The 23,025-nt window shown below is 37.8% G+C and overlaps 1 protein-coding gene across 4 annotated transcripts in view; it reads right to left on the reverse strand.

The window, feature by feature from the left end:
- Positions 1 to 23,025, reverse strand: part of DNAJC13 (DnaJ heat shock protein family (Hsp40) member C13) — a 56,163-nt gene that overhangs the window by 18,252 nt on the left and 14,886 nt on the right. For 3 of the 4 annotated variants that reach the window (XM_017838026.1, XM_017838024.1, XM_017838027.1), the window contains 31 exons: positions 22,520 to 22,726; positions 22,340 to 22,435; positions 22,103 to 22,194; positions 21,131 to 21,297; positions 20,952 to 21,031; positions 20,702 to 20,871; positions 19,769 to 19,868; positions 19,432 to 19,539; positions 18,748 to 18,903; positions 17,936 to 17,992; positions 16,539 to 16,660; positions 15,300 to 15,375; positions 14,140 to 14,235; positions 13,850 to 13,993; positions 12,681 to 12,695; positions 12,092 to 12,174; positions 10,721 to 10,874; positions 8,816 to 8,919; positions 8,580 to 8,739; positions 7,583 to 7,645; positions 7,143 to 7,244; positions 6,892 to 6,996; positions 6,286 to 6,488; positions 5,747 to 5,831; positions 5,118 to 5,272; positions 4,116 to 4,161; positions 3,784 to 3,938; positions 2,966 to 3,167; positions 2,192 to 2,307; positions 1,260 to 1,338; positions 565 to 700 (listed from right to left, as the gene is read on the reverse strand). In XM_017838026.1, the coding sequence (XP_017693515.1) occupies positions 565 to 700; positions 1,260 to 1,338; positions 2,192 to 2,307; positions 2,966 to 3,167; positions 3,784 to 3,938; positions 4,116 to 4,161; positions 5,118 to 5,272; positions 5,747 to 5,831; positions 6,286 to 6,488; positions 6,892 to 6,996; positions 7,143 to 7,244; positions 7,583 to 7,645; positions 8,580 to 8,739; positions 8,816 to 8,919; positions 10,721 to 10,874; positions 12,092 to 12,174; positions 12,681 to 12,695; positions 13,850 to 13,993; positions 14,140 to 14,235; positions 15,300 to 15,375; positions 16,539 to 16,660; positions 17,936 to 17,992; positions 18,748 to 18,903; positions 19,432 to 19,539; positions 19,769 to 19,868; positions 20,702 to 20,871; positions 20,952 to 21,031; positions 21,131 to 21,297; positions 22,103 to 22,194; positions 22,340 to 22,435; positions 22,520 to 22,726 (3,634 nt within the window). The remainder of the gene's footprint in view (positions 1 to 564; positions 701 to 1,259; positions 1,339 to 2,191; positions 2,308 to 2,965; positions 3,168 to 3,783; positions 3,939 to 4,115; positions 4,162 to 5,117; positions 5,273 to 5,746; positions 5,832 to 6,285; positions 6,489 to 6,891; positions 6,997 to 7,142; positions 7,245 to 7,582; positions 7,646 to 8,579; positions 8,740 to 8,815; positions 8,920 to 10,720; positions 10,875 to 12,091; positions 12,175 to 12,680; positions 12,696 to 13,849; positions 13,994 to 14,139; positions 14,236 to 15,299; positions 15,376 to 16,538; positions 16,661 to 17,935; positions 17,993 to 18,747; positions 18,904 to 19,431; positions 19,540 to 19,768; positions 19,869 to 20,701; positions 20,872 to 20,951; positions 21,032 to 21,130; positions 21,298 to 22,102; positions 22,195 to 22,339; positions 22,436 to 22,519; positions 22,727 to 23,025) is intronic. The other variant, XM_017838025.1, reaches the window with a different exon arrangement.

Consider the following 23,025-nt stretch of genomic DNA (forward strand, 5'->3'; position numbering starts at 1 on the left):
CACTTACACAGCAAAACACTATTGCCTCTGCAAGACTTGGACATGCCAGTAGCTCCCAGCCTGGGACTGTAGCTAGAGTTAAGTGTAAGGGTATTCTAGCTAACCCTCTTTCCCAGTCGGGCAGTGAAAGAGGTAATGTTGTAGCACAGCTCACCAGAGGACTCTAACACTGGTCAGAATTCCTGCAAGAATACAGCCATCTGGCTATTAAATATAAGACTATCTCATAACCAGAATCTGCCATCTGGGTGACTGAGTACTAGTGAGGACTTTTCTGCCTTGACAGAATTCTAAGTATGAAGGAATATTAAAACCGATTAGCCCTAGAGCAGAGAACTTCAAAGAGCTATTCATGCTTTTTTGAATTAAGTTTTACTGCAGATGAATTGACTTCATGAAAGAAAATGTCCTACTTTGAAGCCCTTTACAGTAGCTACATAATGCTGTGGCAAGTCAGAAACCAGACCAACAAAGCACAGTCTCAGGAACAGAGGAGATTAAAACTTACTGAAATGACCACTAAAGAAATGAAGACAAAACCCTCTTCAGAGGCAGCATGCTTACCTTCCTTATGCCTGTTGAAGAGGATGCTTTGAGTTTTCAAGATCAAAATTATGTTTTCTGGATCTGGTCCATCTATCACCTTAGCAGATTTTGTGCATAGAAACTCATATGCTTTATTAACTTTTTCAAACATATCCTGCAAATAAAGAGGAATAGTCATAAGAGGTATAAAGAACCCTCTAGATTACTGAAGCATCAGTTTAAACACAGGTAAAATAAAGTATTTAGGATTATAAGCCACAACACTAGTTTTATTGCCTCACTACACTTCAGAAAATACTCCAAACACTAGTTCACATATCAGTTTTCTTTTGTCTCCTAAACTCTGCCATAGGCAAGACACTTAATCAATCATACTATGATGAAAGCTTGATAGTGAGAATGGGTAGAGAATATAATCCACCTTTGAAAGGGAGCAAATATCTTATTTAGGTCCGGTGTAACTCTCTAAAGATGCTTTCTGATATGTGGGTCTGATCAGACTAAATCAGTTTACTGTAGAAATCCGAACATTCTTTGAATGACATAAGTTAAATTACTCATTAGTAGCACTAATCTGTATTTTAGTATTCATCTAGGGCATAGCTTTTAAAAGGAAGAAAGAAAATTCAAGTGTGCATTTCAGAATTCTTAATACACCTAACAGTCAAATTTGTCCCCATTTTATTAACACCAGAAATTTGTGCTGTACATACCCTGCCTTCTGGATTCTTGTCTGGGTGATATTTTTGAGCCAACCTGAAATAAGCTTTCCTGATCTTGCTTTCATCATTTCTACAAGAAAACAAGTTCCATCCATTACATTGAGTAACATACAAAAAAGCCAACCACAGCAAAACCAGCCTGGATTCTGACAACAGTACTAACAGTAACTAACAGTAACTGCAGTTGAGTGAAAATTACAAAACTTCTTATTTCCATTTGAAAACCCTGCTTTACCAGCTTACACTGAATGAGGGGTCATCATGTGACCACAGAATAGAATGAAATTTTTGAAACAAAGTATTTTAAAATACCTCTTGTACCTACTATACCAACCGGAAGGTGCTGAAAGTCCCTGAGTATTTTAAATGAAGAATCTAAATGAGCTGCCAGTGATCAAAGTTAGTATTTCATGATTTATAGTAAGTGCACTGTTCTTGAAGGATAAATACAAAAAGTGTTATTGGTTCTCTTCTAAAGGTCTGAAGTCAGAAATCAATGGCAAGACAGGAGGTTAAAAATTCTAAGAATATAATCACCATGAAAAAGGACAATACATTGGAGAGAGAAGGATGATTAGAGAAATAAGTTCCACTTTCAACATATTCAAGTTCTGCCATATTTTTTGCTCACTATAGTTGAGTCTAATGCTTGTCCTTTAAAACAGCAGAGCTCAAAGTACTTTTTTCCCTAGTTTCAGTTCATCTAAACACTTTTAAAATTATTCTCTCAAACACTGGAATTGTATTTCCAAGCTTTGCTTCTTTTTAGCAAAGTCATCTTCCGCTGTGAAAGAAAGTGCTACATGTAACTAAACTGGTATCCCTAATGATTTCCAGTACCAAGATAAGAAACTTCAGTTTGTTCAGGGCATAGAGCTTATATAAAAGTAGTTATACAACTTTAAATACTGAAAACAACTTACTGGCTTTGTCCTTTGGGTAGGTTAAGAACTTCATAAGCATCATCTATTGACATGGTAGGTGGCTTCTTCTCTACCTCCTTCTTCCAAGCTTCTAGTGTATCTTTCAGCAGTTTAATCTAAATAATTAGAATTTAGTAGTGTTTCATTTATGCTGACACCAGTATATAATTTTTAAAAAAATGCTACTTTATTAATAAACCCTAAATTTTATTCAAGATAAAAGTATGTTAAAATGAAAATGACTATGTAAGAGTCACATTAGAAGGTGGAGAATCACTTAAATAACATGCAGTTCACATCTTGATACCATAAAAAACTGCAACAAAGCTGCATGAATAAAGGTCCTTAGGCGGACCTAGTCCACAGACTTGTACCAAAAAGATCTCATCAATTCAGTTAATGCACTGATCCCATGTTAGCTCAGTTTCTTCTGCAGCATGGGCAAATAAGAACCCAAAAGTGATATTTCCTCCCCACCCCCCAATCAGTTGAGGTTCACTGAAACACTATCTGAAGTTTTTTGAATGCTTTATTTTGCCTTTGAAGTATCCACCACAAGAACGATATATTTATACTGTTGTTATATGGAAAGAATACTATGCTGCTTTAAGATAAAGTAGTGTTTAATGTGTTTGCTTGTGGACCAAAATTGAGGATAAAGCAGTTACTTGCAAAAAGCCTAGCATTTGATTTCCTTAACATTTGTTACAAATCCCACTTTTAGGACTCTGAAGGATCAAGAACTAAATGAACCCTAAAACACTTCTTACTTACTGGATCTTTAATTGGCCAGTCTGGAAATCTGAGTGTATCACAAAGATGCTTGAGGTAATAAATATTACAGAACAGCTCATTTTCCAGTTGTGGATAGTTGATAACTGGGATGGGACAGTATTGGTAGAGTGCTCTTGTATTGCTCTGAAGACGAGGGGTGAAGTCAGCAAGATGAGCAGCAATCTTCTCTATCATAAGACGCCTAAAAGTTACAAAGTTCAGTTTAACACCTGCCAAGCAATCCTCAGTCCTCACTCACTGTACAGGTGTGTTCTATGATTTCTTCTGAAAAGATTTTCCTTAGTAGTTTCAGAATAGGATTCTGTCCTACTCTATTACAAAGCTACTGAAATGCCATGAAAATTAGTTTATTAAAAACAATGTAAAGTGACAGTTTGCCCTCCTCAATACCTCTTTACTTTCTGGAAGACCCTAATATTCCAATGTATTGGAATATAAGAGGTACATCTCAGAAATAGGTGCTGGTAATAACAAAGTACTTATAAATGAGTAAGTATAAAGCACTCCACACCCACAGTGAAGTCTTCACTTACAAAAGGAACTTAATCAAGATGTAAAACATGTTTGTCAGATGTTCAGGGAAATATTTCTCTTCCTGCTGCCAATTCTGCTCCCCCTTACACTCGTTATCTTTGATTGGAGAAAAGGGCAATGCAGGACATTGCTCTTGCAGAAGGCAAACAGAGGAAGTAAAGAAACAATGCAATCCAGGTATTTTCAGCTTTTCTGAAAAACAGGACCTCTTCGACATAAGCTGTAGTTCAGAATTATTCGTCCATCTGACAGAAAACAGTTACCTCATTTCATTGCTCCAAATTGCTTCTGGAGTGTCAAATTCTCCAAGGAATATCTCAGAAAATTTTTCTGGTTCATAGTTTTCTAAATAACACACCATTGCTTCAGGAAGAATATGTCCGAGTATACTTCTTTGAACTATATCTTGACCTTTTGGCTGCAGAAGAGATCACATGTTAATTCAAAGGTAATTAAATTCAGTGTTGCTAACTAACTTGAGATCTAAAAAACTCTTCCCCTTTTCCCTTATAGTTCTTAAATTTCAGTTAAAACAACTACAGGTGGTCTGCAAAACTATTTGGAAACAAAGGTAGTTACTTTTGCAATTACTCACTTCTTCAGACTTGAAAGCTTGTTTTGTATGTGTGTATTTCAAAAACCTAGAAGAGAAACAGCAGTTATTTTCTGTTTGATACTTAAAGTACCCTTGAATAATAAGCAGACCACCATAGTCCAGCTGGCAAATCTCATACACTTACTTTGAGATAAAAGAGTAACAGCAACAGTTGTACGAATTTCTGTACAAAGTCCATTAAATGTTTGGGAACTCCACAAAGCTAAGCACCCCCATGTTATAAGTGTTGCCTTATGTTTATCATTTCAGTTTGAAAGTCTTGTTCCTGAAAGCTTGTTTTCTCCCCAGACAAACAAAAAAGATGCTGATAGAGACACCGACAACCTTTCCCTCCAAACCTCTCCCCGTACTGTTAAGATCATCATTGCAGCAATGAAAGAGGGTGATCTTAGACTGACTGCTGACAGTCCTATCTCATGAGACTCATCATGGAAGCATGCAATGATTTCCCAATGCATTTTGCTGTACAAGAGACTTCACTGGAATTGTATGACAGCTTTTTACGAACTACTGCATTTAGAGGAAGAGTAGTGGAATGAACTGCAACAGCCACCTGCATGTGCAGTGCATCTGTCAGGCAGTACAGACTGATTTAACTGCTTAAGCTTCAATACTGAAACAGGCTTTTAGATTTTCCACCACTTTCAATAGCAGCCTACTGCCAAAAGCTACATTTGCATATAGATAGGCTGTGTCACTGCTCTTTAGTGCTTGCAATGAATTATTCTTCTACAATATGCCATGGCCAGTTGTACTGCTAGAACTGTATGATCAGACCTGTTCTCATTCCCTCCCCGGAAGAATCATAAGCAAATCACTTTTCTAGGGAGTGACTAGATCATGGGGAGGCAATTCTTCTAGAAGAAGAATTTCATGTTGGTTCTAGCAAGCCACACTCCCCTGAGCATACAGAGATGTAGAGCAGCAGTCCTTCTGAGCATAACTGGTCAAGAGGTACTTTTGGTTATGCTTTTTCCTCACCTTGCAATAGGAAGTACATTGGAACCCGTGTACATCATTATGAAGAAGAACACTCCACTCAGATAAAAACGAGGTAACTGAGGGTTATCTTGCATGACATGAAACAACAATACAGCAACTTTTTCCACAAGGATAGGATCAAAAGTCAGTAATAGCTGAAATCAAAACACAAGCATTTACATTAGCTGCAACTAGTGCAAGTTACTTAGCCAAAACTGAAATTTTAACTAATTCAGTACTGGGACAACCCACCTGCAGGAATTTCAGTTAAAGAATACTTCAGCCTAAAAATAAGAAGTTTGAATTAAAGAATATTTAAAGTTGGGAGGGACCTCTAGAGGTCATCTTGTCAAACCCCTCTGCTCAAAAGCATGGTCATCTGTTGCTTGTTGACAAAGGCCAGGTCCAGGTGGCTTTTGAGTATCTCCAAGGATGGAAATATTTCCTAATGAAACATTGGCTGAAATGGCATGAAATTTCTAACAAAACCCTGTGAAATCAGCTGCTTCTTCAGAGATCTGCAGGACATGACTTAACGTGTTTCCCCCACTTACAGTATTCACACAGCAAAGATGGTAGCATAAGTAAAACTTTAGATCATTTAGGGACACTTCTGAAGAGTTACTTACCTGAGTGATATGAGGAAGGCAAGTACTATCTGACAACAGCCTTTTCACTCTAGGCAGAGGTCTTATGATAGCATTGTCTTGATCCCTAAAAAAAAAATCAAGTAGTACAGCAGTAAGCACACATGTGCCTTTTCTCTTTCAAGAATGAACAATTTTATTAAGAATAAGTATCAGGCTGTTGAGACCATACTCATTGTCTTTTATTGTTAACTTCAAAGTCTGTTGTTAGACTTGGTAAGTTTAGTGTCCTGCATCGAAGCAGATGCATTTAGGTTAAAAGAGAGCTTGTCTGTAAGAGTACATCACTGAGCATTAGAAATACACATAGCTTCTGTATTCATTCTTGCAGTCCCTTTCACAATATTAATACTGTCTCATTTACATACTCTCTATTTGCCTACAGAATCACTACTATGTAAAAGGCTCTTTAATACAGTTCCTTAATGTACTACTTTCTAAGAAAAGCTTAAAGATAAAATTTATGAATTCATACATCTGCCAGATAAAGTTAACCACTTCTGCTGAAAATTACTGTTTACCTGCTGGGAAAATATCCACACATGGTGATTAGCATGTTGAGGACAAGTGTGGCAAGGTCAGTCTCATTCAACACAGGCTGGCCACTGGCAAGCAAGCACCACTTCAGTTGAGGGATGACCTGTAATGGTCGCCAGCCATCCATACCTTGAGCCCAGCACCGTGTTTTTGAAGTCAGCTTTCCATTGTTCCATAGTTCCTGCATCTATTGCAAGATTAGAGATGAATTCAGTTGATTCAGCATTCAGAGGTACCTTTGCTCCTAGACACTCACACTCAAGGCAAGCTTTCAGCTGTTGTATGGCAGGCTACTGTGGTTGCATGAAATTCCAGTGAGTTTATAACTCTGTCATGGAATCATGAAGTAAAAGTTGTCAGATTAGCTGCAACATTACTGAGGCATGGAAGCGTAGGCAGCCTTACCAAACAGGCTGTGATTCTTGGCACAACATCAAGCCTTTTATCTAGCTTCAATCCTTACTCAAAGAGTTACTTGGAGTATTTTCTTTAGGATTGTTTATGGTTCTCCCTCTCACTGTTTGAAACACACACCCAGTCATCAGGATGGAAATAATTTGTCAGGTCGAGAGTTTGAAGCTGACAGGTACCTCTTGAAAGCTGTAAGGCCCGCTCCTTTCCTTGTCAGCATTGCCGAAGTACCATTCTTTCTCGCTCTCCCTCTTCGCATCAGGTGCTGCCTCAATCACATTGCTCTAAAAGATGATGTTTAAAAGAATAGCATTAGCTTCACAGTGTAAATATCACATTTCTACAGTAAATGCGAGAAGTACCATTATTTTTTTAGAATTGTCCTTTTAGTAGAGTAGCGTATGAGTAGTAAGAAACAAAGGCCACATACCTGCAAAGGGACTGTAGCTCTGCTTGTATGAAGATGTGCCAGAGTAAGCAGATCCACAAGGATTCTGATTCCATTTGAATCCATAAGGTCCTTCACATTTTTCTGTTAATGAATGAACTGAGTTACCACAAGCATTTTCTACATAAGAGTTGTTATAAGTACTGAACAGTTTTATTCAAGTAAGAAGTGAACATGAGAAAAGTTCAAATCATTCTCTAAAGTGACCAGAATGGTACAATTACCACAATATCTACACATTTCCTTTGGCTTTCTCACCAGTAAATAACAACTATCACATCCCAGAAAGCTGTATAAAAATTGTTTTAAAGCTTCCTCAATACTTGAATTTTTGTTCAAGTTAACCCCGAAAGACTAGTTCAGACCACTTGATACAGCTGACAGACCAATAAACTACTGTTAAGTGTACATGTCCACCTTACCTTATTGAGGATCAGCTTGTTGAGAAACAGTATCAGTCTGTCCCGCTCAAGCTTGTCAGTGCACTGTTGCAGCAGAAGAAAACAATTCAGTATCACAGAACAAACTAGAAAAGCAAACACAGTTGCACCTGCACAGCCACATTTCTTTTTTATGCCTGGAATGAAACTGCTGACTTTAAAGTGCCCAGTTTCATGCACAGCTAATAAATGTAGCTTTCTGCCACTGAGGAGCAAAGGCCTTCTTGCCCTCCAACCCTGTTGTTGCTCTGGATCAAACCCACTATTCTGTTAAACCTAAGCGTTCTAACGGGTAGTGTTTGGATTCCCAGTGAGCCAGTTAAAACAAAAATAAGAAAAAGAGAATGCTTTCAGCCAGCAGACAGAAAGGGTCTTTGATATTACATCCCTGGTGAGGTTATCAAGGCTCAAGGCAAAATAGCAAGAGTTCAGTTTCACTTGCAACAGCCATATCCAAAACCCATACTGATGCTAGCAAAGAACTCCTGTAGACTGCATGGAAATGTATTTTTGCAAGCCAAATCAGTGGTCAGACATAACAAACATTTAAGAGGCAAAGTAGACTAAAAATCTAATCCATCATGTGTGCCCATCTAAGGCTACAGTTTCATTAGGTCTGGGGCTGTTGCTACTACTCAAAGTCAGTACTTTGAAACAATGTGACATGGAACAATGTTCTCCTCTTAAAAAGCTTCTGCATTTTTCAAAAGCAAGCCAAAGTTATATCTGCATTTTGTTGGCCCTGAAGAGACTAGTTAGAAATAGCTCTATGATCAGCAGGTTTTTTAAGTGAAACTTCAACTGAAACAAGGGGAGATACTAGGAACAGCTGGTGACAGGATGGAAAACAGTATTCATGCCTCAGTTTCACATTCTGTAAACCCAAAACTCAGGTTTCACAGTAACTTGAAGGATCTGAACATATGTTGGACTAGCTGTGTGTTAACTACTGTATCCAGTAATTTAAAATAACTCTTACCCTTTCTAACATCCCAACAATGTACTTAGTATCAGAAAATGGTCCTATTTCTTCATGACATCTTCCATAGACAATGGCCAATGCTTGCAGGCATAAGCACTTCATATTCACTTTCGGGGTAAGCAAGAAGCGATGGTAGAGTTCATTGAAGAATTCGTATCTAAAGAAGAGATGAGATTTTAGTAAAGAAAACAAACAGACCTTGGAAATTAAATAAGATTTTAATAATGTCTCACGATTTTTTGATTGCTCCACTCTCTTCAGTTTCATCTTCTTCCAGTAGCAATCTTAAATAATAATCCCCTATTTTTATTTCCTCAGAAAGGCACTCATATTTTACCTGTAAACACAGAACACATTACTTAACAATACATATTATTTCTCCTTCATTAAGCTTTTCTTGCATAACAACACTGTACTTGATTGCATCCAAAAACTCAACAAGGTTAGCAACCCCTCCTAAGTCTGAGGAAAACTGAAATCTGCTAGTTTGCTGTTAAACACACACCTATGAAATATAAGCCACCTATCAAATATGCTACTCCCCAGAATAAATGAAGTTTCTCATCTTACTGAAGTCCCAGTTTCCAGCCTCTAAGTAACTTGCTTCTAGTATCAGTTGGCTTTATTAACTAAACTTGGATAATACATGATACATTTCAGTGACTCAAGTTTTAATAAGTAGTTATTCCATTGCAAGGTATTTCACTCCATGTTACTACAAGTATGAAACACAAGCATGACCTAATTATTAGTTATACTTGCTATTGTGCTGGCTAATAAAAGCCTAGAGGCATCAGAACACACATCAAGAAGCTGAAGAAAAATTGCACAATCAGAGCCATCACTAACTTCAGAGCAACTACATTAAATTTAATCATATGCCTCAATGCTCAGTGGTTTAAAGCATTAGGTAAGCACTTCAATTAGAGGTACCTCTAACATGCCACAAAAGCCACTCTCTACAGCAGTTTTTCTTATCTATAGTTTGCAGGCTACTGTCATGAGGCCACAAAGTTATCTACAGATTTGACCACAGCATGTGATATAAAGATATCCTGCTAACTAGTACACTTTCAGAGCAGTCTCAAGCCACCATCCCCCCTTGGCAAAGTGACAGGTTCCACAGCTGATAGGGAACCCCTTTTCACCACTATGCAGTTCAAATACTTACAGCATAGCCCAATAAAGTATTCATTTAAAACATTTAAAAGCAAATCTCTGAGACAGCAGCTGTTCAAAGATCATGTTACAGAAGCCCCTTAAATCCAACACCAAAGTGTCCTGGGCTGTAGCTGCAAGAATGCTAGTGATACATTCCAGTAGCATAAGCCACACAGGAGTGCAGAGTGCAGGTGGGAAGTCTGTATTACTAAGTTTTAAATCTATACTTTCAATTCTGCCCCAGTTAACACTGCTAAAGATTTGGGATAGCAAACACTGTGACACCCAGAAGTCCTGTGCCTGACCTATACCTGATGGAAACTTTAAAAGATAAAAGCCAGTGCATGAAATACCAATCCAAACCTGTACTTTGCTATTTACTGCATCAAGGTAAGAAGGAACCTGTAGTTGTATGATAGAACTATTTTTTATTTTGACTTCAGATACTGCTGTTCCCAGAATGTGAGCAGAGTACCCTTAATCTATAATTTACAGTGCAGCATGGTTTTAGTCCCATAACCTATTCATGATTTGGCAACACAGTATTTAACAGACTTCAGTTCACTGAGACATGAAGGAAATATAGACAAGAAACTTGCCATCAGGAAGAAGTGATTTCTGAAACTACCCAAAACAAGTCTGATGGAGCACATTCAAAACCAAGTATGACTTATCTGGACAACAATGTAACACCAACTCTTCTCTTAATGCAGGACTACATTGAGGGTTCTGATCAATGTTTCATCTCTACAGTATCACTTGTCAGTCTGAAGAGGTTTCAGTTTTGCAGAGTGTACTGGACAACAGTACCTGTTCACAGACTCAAGACTTAGCAGTTTATTCCATAACCCCAAAAGAATCCTAGCTTGCAGTCAGGGATCATCAATACAAGATTCACTCATGTAATTAGATAGAGAAGTGACATTTTAAGTAGACATATTTTACATACGCAGTTTGTCCTACAGTAGATCATATACCTCAAACTCCTGATGGTTCCATGAGATAACATTAGCACTACCAAGTTCTCTGTCAATATTAAATGCTCTCATCTCAGACTCAAGAGTATCTCTCAGTTCTTCCCGTGTTTTGAAGTTCCAGATCAAGTTTGATCTAGCATGATCCTGAAGAAATCTAAAAAAGAAGTTACATAGTTTAAACCCCTAAAAACATCATCTGAAAGGTAGAAAAGACTCAGTCAGCAGGGCAGGGAAGATCACTAGCATCTATGGACCTTAATTACAAGGCACAGAGCAGTGGTCTCAGGTTTGTTACAGTAATTATGGTCACTCACTTCTAGAGTGTTTTCATGGTCACATAGGCCAGTCTAGACTGAAGCACACCTGTGTCATCTCTTTGGGCTCAGTTTGTTATCTGCATATAGTTGCTGACCAGGAGACATGTCAGCTATCGACCATATCTGTCAGTAAGGGCTACAAGTGAACAGGGCAGCAGAGATGCACATACCAATTGCATTTTAAACCAACAAAAACCAAGTAGTTCATATAAGCAAATAGAAGTCGATGCCTCAAGTGTCACAAGATAATCAGTAGACATTCTTCAGTAGCAGTTACAGAACAGCTTTTGGAACCAGAGACTGAGAATAGCACTTTAATACCCAAGGTTTAGGAGAACTTAATACCCAAGTTCTTTCATGCAACACTATATTTGACATTTAGAAACATCATTCACTGAATGGAATAGTTAAGTTTATGGAATTTCCCCAAGCTTGCTTTCATAGTTTGTTGAACAGTCAAGATTTATTAGCACACTTAAAAAACACAACATCCCTAGCCAAAGTGATATATCTTTTCAGATGGAAGCCCCTCCCTTGTAAACTCTGACACCTGTACGAGCTCACAGGTAAGCAAGCTGCATTTAGGACCTGTGGCACTATTTGAAATTCAGTATCCATGTGCTGCTTTCTCTTTCCCTGCCTTAAACTCATCTTTGTTCCAATTAAAGTTAAAACATCTTGAGTAGCTTACAGGTTGAAGCACCAACAAACTACAATGCTTTCCAGTGCTATTTTGCTTGGCTTTCAACATCATTTAGATCCACACCTGCACTTTGTTATTTACTCTACCTTTTGGCTCAAGGGAAAAAATGATGTAGTTTGATAACATTTGAAAAGCTTTCTAAATTCCTCTCTTTCCTAAACAGAAGCTAAATCCTTAAGTATAGCTTAGGATTTTTTTTTTTTTTAATAAGTAGCTGTTACAAAACACTTGCACTGCTTCAAGGAAGGCAGATATTGGGAAAGTCACAGCAACTTAGAAGATACTAACAAAAATATCCAGCCAGCTAATAACTTGTACCTGAGACCATCATATTAACTTGAGTATTTTCACCTGTAATAGAAGAGATCCCAGTTTGCCTCTATTTTTATTCTCTGGCGTCGTTTCCTTAATATCACTGGCTTTTGAATCATGTTCTGCAAAAGAACCAAATTTAACAAGTTAGTAGAAGCACATACTCCACATTTTCCTCTTTTAAAATAGAAAGCTGGGTTTTTTACACTCCTTCAAAAGCCACACTAAGTTAATCCTCATTAATAATGTCTCCTTTTCTAATAAGTAGTAGCAACAGACTTTCACAAGTGTTATTTACACCAGGTTAAGTCATGCCAGAGAAACTTTCAGCTGTTTAACAAATCATTTGTTTAGAAGCAAGTTATCCCTGAGAAAAGCTTAGTTCTCATCACCGTAAGCATTCATCAGCTCCAAAGCTGATTGAAAGGAAAACTCACAAGAAGAATGTTTTGCTCTTGAAAGGAAGTAACTAGAGCAAGTCACAGAAATAAAATGCAAACCTGACTTGGTCAGGTTCCCTATTTTGATGAAGCATGAAATCAATGTTATACTCTACATGAGGTACCACATGCAAGTAGAAGGTCCAAGCAACAGAATCCACACAAGTGGCAGAGACATACAGACTCACCATATTGTTTCTGTCCTGATTGTGATGAAAAGTTGGAAGAAAAAGAAAAAGTACATTTAACAAGCCACAGCCACTAAAGTAATTTAAAGTGGTAACATCAAACTTGCTGCTACCTTTTCCAAGCTACACTTGCCCATGTTTAACTTGAAATGATACAACTCAGAACTACACATAGAAAAACGATTGTTTAAACTCAGTATCTAGACAAGATGTTCAAAGCGTAATTTGATCTTTCACCACTGTTTTTCACATTTCTCCATTTCTCCTGTTTTGAACCTAGTTCAGCATTATTCCATAAATATTACCTGTCAAAATTGTGCACCACAGTCTGCATCAAACTTCAGCTAGATTTTACCAAGTTAAGGTTTCCCTAACTTAAAGCTTATTGTTACATCAGATTATATACAAAAGACAGGCATTGTGCTTTTCAGCCTTCCTTGCATATACAATAGATTATTTCATTTCCAGAATGCATAAAAACAAGCTTAATCAAGATAATAAAGAAAGTTAAGGGAAATATCTCATAATTCACAGTTTGTCATATAGAACACAGCAATAAAACTCAAGGAAAAAGAAGACCAACAGTAAGAAGTCAAGCAGTTATAAGCTCTCCTCTTATAATATCAGATCAAAACAGTTACTTATCACTTCTGTCTTAACTGTGACTTTACGTACAGTCTTGTGTTGCCATTTAAGCACTGTGATACCTATAGCCAAGGGAATCCTAACCTGGTGTCCCTTTCCACAGGAGGAGGGTTGGAACTAGACGATTCTTAAGGTCTTTTCCAAGCCAGGCCATTCTACGAGTTTATGATTCTTTAAGCAGGTTCCGTAATTAAAATATCAGTAACAAAGTACATAATTCTGAATGCAAAGAATATTCAGAGTTTCTTTTAAATGTACAATTTTGCCACGTTTCAAGGAATTTCCTCTTCTGTATAGTTATCTTAGAAGAAATGCACATAGGCTGCATTTTAGTTTGATAAGGTTAGCTAAAGCTTAATACATATCCTGAAGGAATCAATTTGCATGCTTTATGTTCTCCCTGGAACCCATTTCTAACCTAAGATGAAGAGTAATGAGGCAGAGAGTTTTGTTCACCAGCTGAGTGTGTGTTCCTCTCCACACTCAATCAAGTTACTGTAACAAATAGTTTCAAATACTTTTACCTCTTTCTGAGCTATGCCCATTCGATCCCTCCAGTGCATCAAGACTAGATCCACTTTCTCTTTGGCAAATTTTTCAACTTCCTTTGCAGCTTTTCCAGCCAGTCTCTGCCACTCTGGCACTTTATTAAACTTGCCGTACTGATCCTGCAGAATAAAACAATTAATTACTTACAGCTGTGGGTTTATCAACATCTTTGATGCAGGTCAATGCAACAGTCAAAGTGTCTGTATTAGAGTCACTAAGACTGTAATCTACATATGGCATAGGTAAGACAACTACATTTACTTACAGTTGCAATTTTTAAGTTATCTCTAACATGCATCCTATCAGCATCTTTTTCAGGAACAGGATCAGCGCTGTCAAGGTACGCCAGCAAACCTGGTGGCTAAAAACATTTAAAAACAGTGTAAACACACATGTGGCTAATGAACAGCAATCATCGCATTAGGCAACAAGATTATTTCTTTAAATTAAAGATTTCAAAACAGAATTTATATACTACTCTGAAGCAAGTATGTAAATCTACAGCATTTTTTTGCTCTTATTAGTAATATGTCACCATCCTCAACAGAATCATTCAACAGAGGCCTACATCCTGTTTCTTAAAGCAGCACTAAATGCAGCTAAAGAATGCAGGAAGAAGAATTGATCCCACAGCAATACTGAGGGGAATGAATAACAGTAGAATCCATCCATATCCTCTAATATGGACTAAATGTTATATGTAACATTAGAGATGAGACAGTCCTATTTGACTAACCTTTCCCTAAGAGAGTAACCAAGATCAGGACAGTTTGCACTGCCAAAAATGAAGGAACTGCTATTTTGAAACTAAAAGTTAGTAATTTCCCAGATTACAACACTATTCTTTGAACTAACTTCACTTTGCATACTTTATGTTCTCCCTGGAACCCATTTCTAGCCTAAGATGAAGAGTAGTAAGAGGCAGAAGTAACTTAAGTACTTACTGAAGTAATTTTAGCAAGAACCTTTTAGGAGGCTGTAAAGGTTTAAGAACATAACTACCAAAAAACAAATTTATCCATGTTACAAGTAAACAAAGTTGGACAGGCACGAAAGCATAAACAGAACTCTTGCCTTAATTTATTATTAACACTATATGCATTAGAGATATGTTTACAATGTCTCCCACATTTTTGTACTTTTAATAAAGAAAAAGAAGTCAGACACCTTATTTTTAAGTTTTGTGTCATACACTATTTTAAAAAGCAGCAAGAAAGTAACAGAAGACTTTTAGAGTCCGATATGCTTTGAACTAGACATCAATATCCTTTACATATCAGATGCCAGACTGCTGGTCTCCCCCGTAAGACTACCCCCTTGAAGGGGAAAGGGGATCTGCTTACTATATAGACTGCCCTAAGTTTTTTGATACCACTGGCTCTCAGATTTTATTCTTTCATTACTCCATATCCCATTTTTACTCACCAAAATACGTTTCAACAAGTTCATAGCAGTTTTGTTCTCAGCTGTCCAGAGGCCAACCAAATGTCTACTTAACTGCCTGAAAAAGCCATTGAAATTAAGAAGCTGCAAGTTAGTATTTTAACAGATTTTTAAACCACTAAACTGTCACCCTTACCATGCTGATGAAATGAAGATGAGGAAGAGCTTCGTGCTCTTGAGTGAGTAAGAGTACAAAGCATTATATTGTTCAAGTATATGCTTGGCATGCTTTTAAAGTGTGGCCTTTAGAAGTTTCAGTGAAGTTAGTGGAACAGTAGCAGCACATGCTTTCTGATCTAGACCTCAAAGAACACTTGAGCAATAGAGCAGAAACATCTAATAATCAAGTGTAAATTTATCCAGCCAACCTTAAGTTACAGCTAAAGTTAAGAGTCTAGAAACCATCAAGAACCACTACTTGCTCTACCTAAAGTTCTTAATACCAGTTATTGGCTAGAAGAGCCTTTCTGGGAGCCTGCCTTCTATGCCAAATGGCACTTTCTGCCAACATTTGTCACTAGGGTTCTATTGCACTGAACCAAAGCATTGCTTATGAGCAAACCGTAAGCAGTTGCACCAAACAGGACTAGTAAGACAGATGGTTTCACTCTTTCCTGCCTGACATACAGTGGCATTAAGTTCCACTTGTCCCTACATTCCCTAGCAACTCTAAGCATGTCAGGAATGCACTGCTAAAGCTTCAGTAATCTTGTATTTGGGTGGAAACAATTAAATCATCACTCATCCTCCCTAGCATACTCTCAGAGCTCATGCTCAGAAGTTCTACTGACTGTTTGATTCAGGGAATGATTTCCCTGAGGAGACTTCTCTCCCAGATAGGATGGGTAACCCTACCTGCATGCAAGATGTCTGAGATGTGCACACCAGCTTTTATAAAGCTGAAACTTTTTAGAAGTTCCAAACATTCTACTTGTCTTTTCTTTCCCTGAATCTCTTCATTTAAAAAAAGTAAAAAATAAATCAAAACTTGAACCTTTAACGAGTAACCAACCCAAGTCCACTTTGGCCAAAAAATAATCAAGGGTTTATTAAGTAGCTGCAGTCTCAGCTGAAGCTTGCTCTAAACATAACCAGATTCTGAGGAAAATACTCTCCTAAAAACCTGAAAGTTTTCTTCCCTCGCCTCCCAGTGCTTCTAATGTTAGCTAGGCCATTACTTAGTTTTTTTAAAACATAATATATCAAGTGAGACAGACATACCTATTTGTAAGCATCCTCTGATCTGTGCTTATTGTAAACATAGCAGTGTGCAAGTGACGAGGTAAGGCACCTTCACTGAGGGCAAGATCTTGCATTTTGGTAGCAATCTCTTTGTCTCCTTCCTTTGGAAACAGGGCAAGATGATTACTAAAGAAAGAACCTTTGTTAAGCTGCTTTTATCCTAGTCTACAGTTCCAAGGCCTTCTTGACCATCAATTATACCAACTAATATCAAAAAAACAGAAGCTAGAGTATGATTTTTTTAAGTGGAAGTTCTCCATAGCAACTGCTCAAAGCTGTAGTAAAGCCATGGACCAGATAATTGATAGATACATCTATGAGGACAGTCACTGAAAAGGGTAAGATGCATGTTTCCCGTCATAGATCAGGAGGTTGGTAGTACAAGTAACATTTCCACACTGCAATAGTAAATTAGGGTTAAACAGAAAGTAAGAGCCACATATAATTGCTTGTTGCTTGACTCTTGTCAACAGTAACCATTTAAGATTAATGGGTGCTGTTCAGTTTAGACAGCCACCTGGATAAGACTGTCACTCAGTCAAGACACATTAGTTGCAATGAATAAGAAAAACCTTTTGCAGCATTTTTATTTGTCTAAGTCCCACTATAATTCAAGTGATAGGACTTTCAATAAACAGCAGAGCAACTTTTAGCTATCGTTGTCAGGCATATCAATGGAAACTTGCAGATTTATAATACCTCTATGTCAAGTGTTCATTCACTTCCATTCCAAGAAAGTATTAGATGGATTTCAGATGCATAAGCCATTGTGATACAATGAGGCACTAACTTAAGCCCTGAATTTCAACACAGGAAGTGTCAAGAGTCAGTTAGCAAGGTCACCCTGCAACAATCACGAGCAGCCCTTCAGAAGTATGGACTGGGTCCATACATTATGTGGTATGGAAATTAACAAAGCCGAAGCAAGAACAGAGGCTGACACCACTAGTCTGCTCTGGGACACTACTGCCTGCTAATCCCAGTCCCATTCCATCTGGCAATGCATCCCAGAAAATATGGCCTCTCCTCCTGGAGACACCCTCTAACATGCAGGACAAGTCTGGTGGCTCTGAGGTATGTGAGCTAATACAACATTAACAGCCAAATCTCGACTGCAGTATGAAAACATGCAAGGCACTACACCTTATGACCCAACTCACATGCTTTCCAAACCCCAAACGTAACATAAAGCAAGTTGCTATATTAAACCACTCACAATTAAACAGGTGTTCTGTTTCTTGATTTCCCACTTCCCCCTCCCCACTCCCTATCTTGACAAGCTAATATAACCAACTTTTACTGGTAAGCAATTGCACTTCCAAAATAGACAATACATATTTAGCATGCTATCCCAGCTAACATTGATAAAATCTCACCTCTATTATTGCCTTCATTACCAAACCTGCTCCTTTCACAATTGCCATGGAAGGGTGCTAAAACAGAATGTTGACAAAATAATTATTCAAGCGCAAAAACGGAAGATTAGATCATCCGTGATTCAGTTTCCTTCACTCATCTACATGGCTGGTCTACCTCCAATTCTGGATAAAAGTTAGTTTTTCAGTTTTGTAAAAGCTTGCCTCAAGAAGAGCTCCTACCCTAAACCTTTAAACAAGAATCTCTCATGCAACTCCCAGACAGATTTTGCAGAACTGAACAGTAGTATATATCACAGAAGCTGCAATAACACTGAGGAAACTGTCTGACACAAGCTGACACTAACCAAAAAGCAGAAGAGCATACTGCTTTTACAGCAAAAAGGCATGACATTTTAGCTAATAATCCTAGAATTCTTACAGGTTTACTACTGAAGAGGATGTTAGTCTTGTTTTTTAACTCTTAACTCATTTACTGAGAGAAAAACAAAATGGCAGAAGATACTCCAAAGAGAGGAAGATCTGTGCGTCTGCTGAATTAGCTTAATGTTTAACTGGTATTTTAAAGTGTTTTTAGAAACCAGTCTTAGACAGTCTATTCTACAATGATTTGGCATATCATTTACTATAAAATAACCACCCCAATCTGATATCTGAAGGCAGCAATACGTCATTAAAAAATTTGCCAAGGTAGAAAAGGTTTAGGGACATTAACCCGCTGAACAGTAAACAAATCCGTCTTTCGGAAGAACAAGAAAAACTTTGCGTTCACTGACTACCTAAAGTTTATAATAATAGTAAAAAAGTCTTACCTGAAAGAGCTTAAATAGTGTTCTTCCATTAGATGCCACCATTTCCAACAACATGTCAAACTGCTGCCCCTCAGTAGTCTCACTATATGGAGCACATAGGGCAAATGTCAGGAAGTCCAGAAGTGAACTAATTACTAGGGCACCTGTCCCATGATCCTGAAATTAGGAAGACAGGTATGTAATACAGATACAGCATTTCTCCCCTGTCCAAGAGTATTCATGATGCTGAAGATGCTCTTCCCTGTTGTACTATGAAATAGGCTGCAAACAAAAACTACAAGTTTAGAATATTCCATTACTCTGAGTATGGCAATACCCTGGTATAGCATGTCAGACACTCATGACTCGTATAATGGTGTGCTACAAACTACTTTTTCTAGTTGAATCCCACAAATCTGAGTTTACACTATCCTTTTAATTAAAAGAAACAACCAGCTTCCATACTAAACATGCAAACATTTGTTGCAGGACATTAAAGTTCTGCAGCACAGACAGCTACATTCTAACCTGTCAAGATCCAAACATAATTAGATACAAACTTCAGAGCCAGACACATCTGTATTTTCTGCACTTCAACTGCAGGTGCAAATGCATTCAAAGATACATCCAAGTACGACAAAAACATTTTCATAGTAATTAGAAAAAGCACTTTAAGAAGCTACCTGTATTCAATATTTGACTTACCACATGGGAATTGAATTTCTCTAGTAGATTTTCTAGGAACTTCTTTGAAGAAAGAAGGGAAGCTTTGTTCAACTGCTCCTGCCTCAAGTCATAGTCATCATGCATGGGCTATAAAAAAAAATTATTTATATGCAGTCACATTTCAACCCTCAGTTTTTAACAGCTGTAATCCAAAAGCCACCTCTGAACATAAAAAGCACATCCTACTTCAAGTTCAGCAGGAAACCACTGTACAACAAGTTACTTCGTGTCTGAACACGCTGGAGGTTGAAGGGCAGTCCCTATTTCTACATCTTTCAGTAGCCTGAAGTGAAAGAATCTGAAATTTAATACTTACACACATAAGAGCACAAAGCATGTCAATAGCAGCGTGGGTTACACCATCATTGTTCCTTTTGAGGGCTTTCACAACCTTCACTCCTAATCGTTCTCGAAATCTTTTGAGAGAAAAGAAAAACCACCAAGATTAGAAAGGAAATAGCAATCTTAATTTTAGATAAAAAGTGTAGTCGGTGACCAAAAGGGGCCTATTCCCATTGCATTCAGCAAGTCAGTACCTTTGTATTTTCATAAATTTGAGATTCCTTGATAGGAAAACTTTAGTAGTTACTACAGTATTAACAATATGCCAAGCACTTTCACCAAAATAGAGACATATTTCTGTAGTTACAGGATACTATTTACAGAGAAACAGAACTTAATAAAGGTCTCACACTAAGTGCTTTTGTACTCTTCACATCATTCAGTTGTTCCATAGTCCCTAGTCAAAAATATTTCCAAGAATTTTTCATTTTCAGAACAGACAGTTTTTCTGCTTTCTTATGCTATTTAATTAAGACACAAGCTCCAAGCAGCCTGTACTTACTGCAGAAGCAAACAGCTTCCTAACACCATCTTAGCTTGTGTTGAACTGAGGATAGCAATAACATCAACATACTTCAAGAACTAAGAACTGCCTATTTCAAGGACAGATGAAGGTACATTTTAGAAGTTTTACCACTCGGAAAAACATTAAACCATATTTGACTCAAGACAGAGTATTCATCAAAGGAAGAATCAGTTTTACTTGCTAATGATTACTTGGGATTCTCAATTTGCATTAAAGCCTGGTGACAGACTCGCACTACTGAATGCAATTGTGTACAGAGTCTTACAGTCTTTTTCAGAAGTGAGTCCTAACTCCATTTCTCAGTTTTAGAGATAAGTTATTAACAAAAGCTCAAGAACTTTTCACCTACTACTTCCAAGCTTGAAGAGACTTATCACTTACTTTGGAAGCTGAGTAAAGGCAAGGAAGCCTGCTTTTGAAGCCACTAGTCGTCTTACTGCTTGGAATTGGCTTTCAAGCTCTGCATTAGATGCTGCAATATCTCCTTCTTGGGAGAGCAATGCTGTTATGGCATTATTAATGAGTTTCTCCTTGTTTTCTGAGAACAGACCCTGGTTAAAAAAATAACAATCATTTATTTCTTTATGCATTAACAACATCTTAAAATGATGAGTAGAGGATTTATTCTTACATCTTGTGTAACTGCATGTAGCACCCCACTGTAGGAAATGTTAGCATTGAACCTGAATACAGCATCTGCAAAGTTACCATCTGTAAGAAGACATAACAACAGTTAAGTGCACAGTACCTGACTAAATATCTGGATGCTTTAAAGAGCACTATAAACCCATATAAGAAGCATTAGCTTACTTGGAGGAGCAGCCAAAAACCTCAGATGAAGGCTTTCTACTTCTTCGTCTACAGGCATACTGAGTAATCCCCAACGCTGGCCTTTGTGTGTGGAGGTCATTTTCACACAGACATCTCTATTACCAGAAGCTCTCACTCCATCCAACAAGCTAGCCAGGAGAGAATCTCTGGGTTGGGACAAAGACACACAAATACAATTTATATCAGAGAAATGATGCCAAAGAACCAAGTTATAGGAAAAATGGGAAAAAAATATTCAAACATAGAATGAAAGGCAGCAATACTTGGAATCTCTTACTAACACTAGTGCCAACAGCTACACCTGTGGAAGAAGCCACTAACTTTCAAGTGTTCCTTTATTCACTGTAAGAAGAGAGCTGACTTGCATCCAGTATAGCCAGCTGCAGCCTTTCACTAATGGGATCAATTCTAGATTATCTGTTAATGAGTTACACATGTTGTGAGCCAATTCATCCCTGTGCTTTCTGCAAAACCTCACTTAGCAGGATTAGACTGTATTACAACTGCAAGTGCATTCAGGGACTATGCTGTTGGTTGTTTTAAATAGAATCAACTAAGACTGTCTCAAACAGAGAGCTCAAAGGGTTCACAGCCTTCACATTTCTGTATCACTTGAACTGTGCTTTCTTTCCTTGTCTCAGATATACTCCTTATCCAAGTACAGCATACACAGAACAATACTGCTTAGGAGAAACAGGCTGTATCTAACCATCCAACACCCTTCCATGTTTATCAGAAAACTTCTGGACAGATTTGCTCAAAGTTGGAAGGAAGGTAAATGGGAGAGATTTAGTTCCTGTAACAAATCTTCATTTGTAAGTGGCAGACTGCTAGAATAGGAAGGCTTTGAGTTAACACCTCCAAGGGTCAGAGTTCATGGAAGCTGAGAAACTAGAAGCACTACAGTGGCAACTTCCATTTGAATTTATAACCCACAGGAGCTCCAGTTACCTTTCTGTTGAAGAGTACTTCCGAATTTGTCCTTTGATAAATTCAATGGTGAAAAGCTGTGGGTTTTCACAGTCACATACTATTGCAAATACCTGAAAATACGGGACAAGAATCACATTCATGAAGCACTGTTATTTAGCGAGTCTACAAATTAAGTCTGTCTTACATATACTAACAAATGCTTATCTTTTAGTGCTTCTATTTGAAGAAGTGGCATTGCAAAAGGATGCCTCTTACCTCGCCTAAAGGTTTCAAAGTCGCAATGTTATAGGTAGCTGGATCCCGCTCAACTAAGCAAGCTTCCGTAAGAGCTAGCACCCTTTTCACAGGTTCCTTATAAAACAAAAGAGGCATGTTAGGAAAGAGAATACTTAGCATCTTAGAGGAACCAAATACGTTCAAGTCTGATGCCCTTACCAAGTGTCTAGGTGTTATTTTTTGAACAACAAACTCTGCTAAAGATGTTATAGATTCATCATTGCTGTATTTTCCAAAGCGAAGATTCAAGTACTGCTCAAATTCTAGGGAATCTTTCCTTATTCGCAGAGAGATACCTATGAAGTTGCCAGCATGCTCTATTGCACTCTTGATAATTTCCTCCCTCTGCTCAGATGCAAACAGGTGCTGCAAATTTCGACAAGAAAAAAAAAGTGACAAGAAATCAGAGTTCTGTAAATAATTCTCCACTATATATCTAACAGTGGAGAATGTTCACAGCAGCTTGGCTTGCCTTTGCTAAGTGCATTGTATAGAGGTATTTATTACACAGAAGATCCATTATTAGGTTTACATTTGCCTTTAAGGAAAAAAATCTATAGCAGCTATTCCTAAAGGATACCCTGCTACACATTAGCAAGCCATTACAGTGAAAGTTGGTATGACCCACCTGTCCACCCTTGGCAATAGACCCTGACAGTCTGGCA

The sequence above is a fragment of the Lepidothrix coronata genome, unplaced genomic scaffold, assembly GCF_001604755.1.
Source record: "Lepidothrix coronata isolate B3197 unplaced genomic scaffold, Lepidothrix_coronata-1.0 Scaffold321, whole genome shotgun sequence".
In the NCBI taxonomy this organism is placed as follows: domain Eukaryota; kingdom Metazoa; phylum Chordata; class Aves; order Passeriformes; family Pipridae; genus Lepidothrix; species Lepidothrix coronata.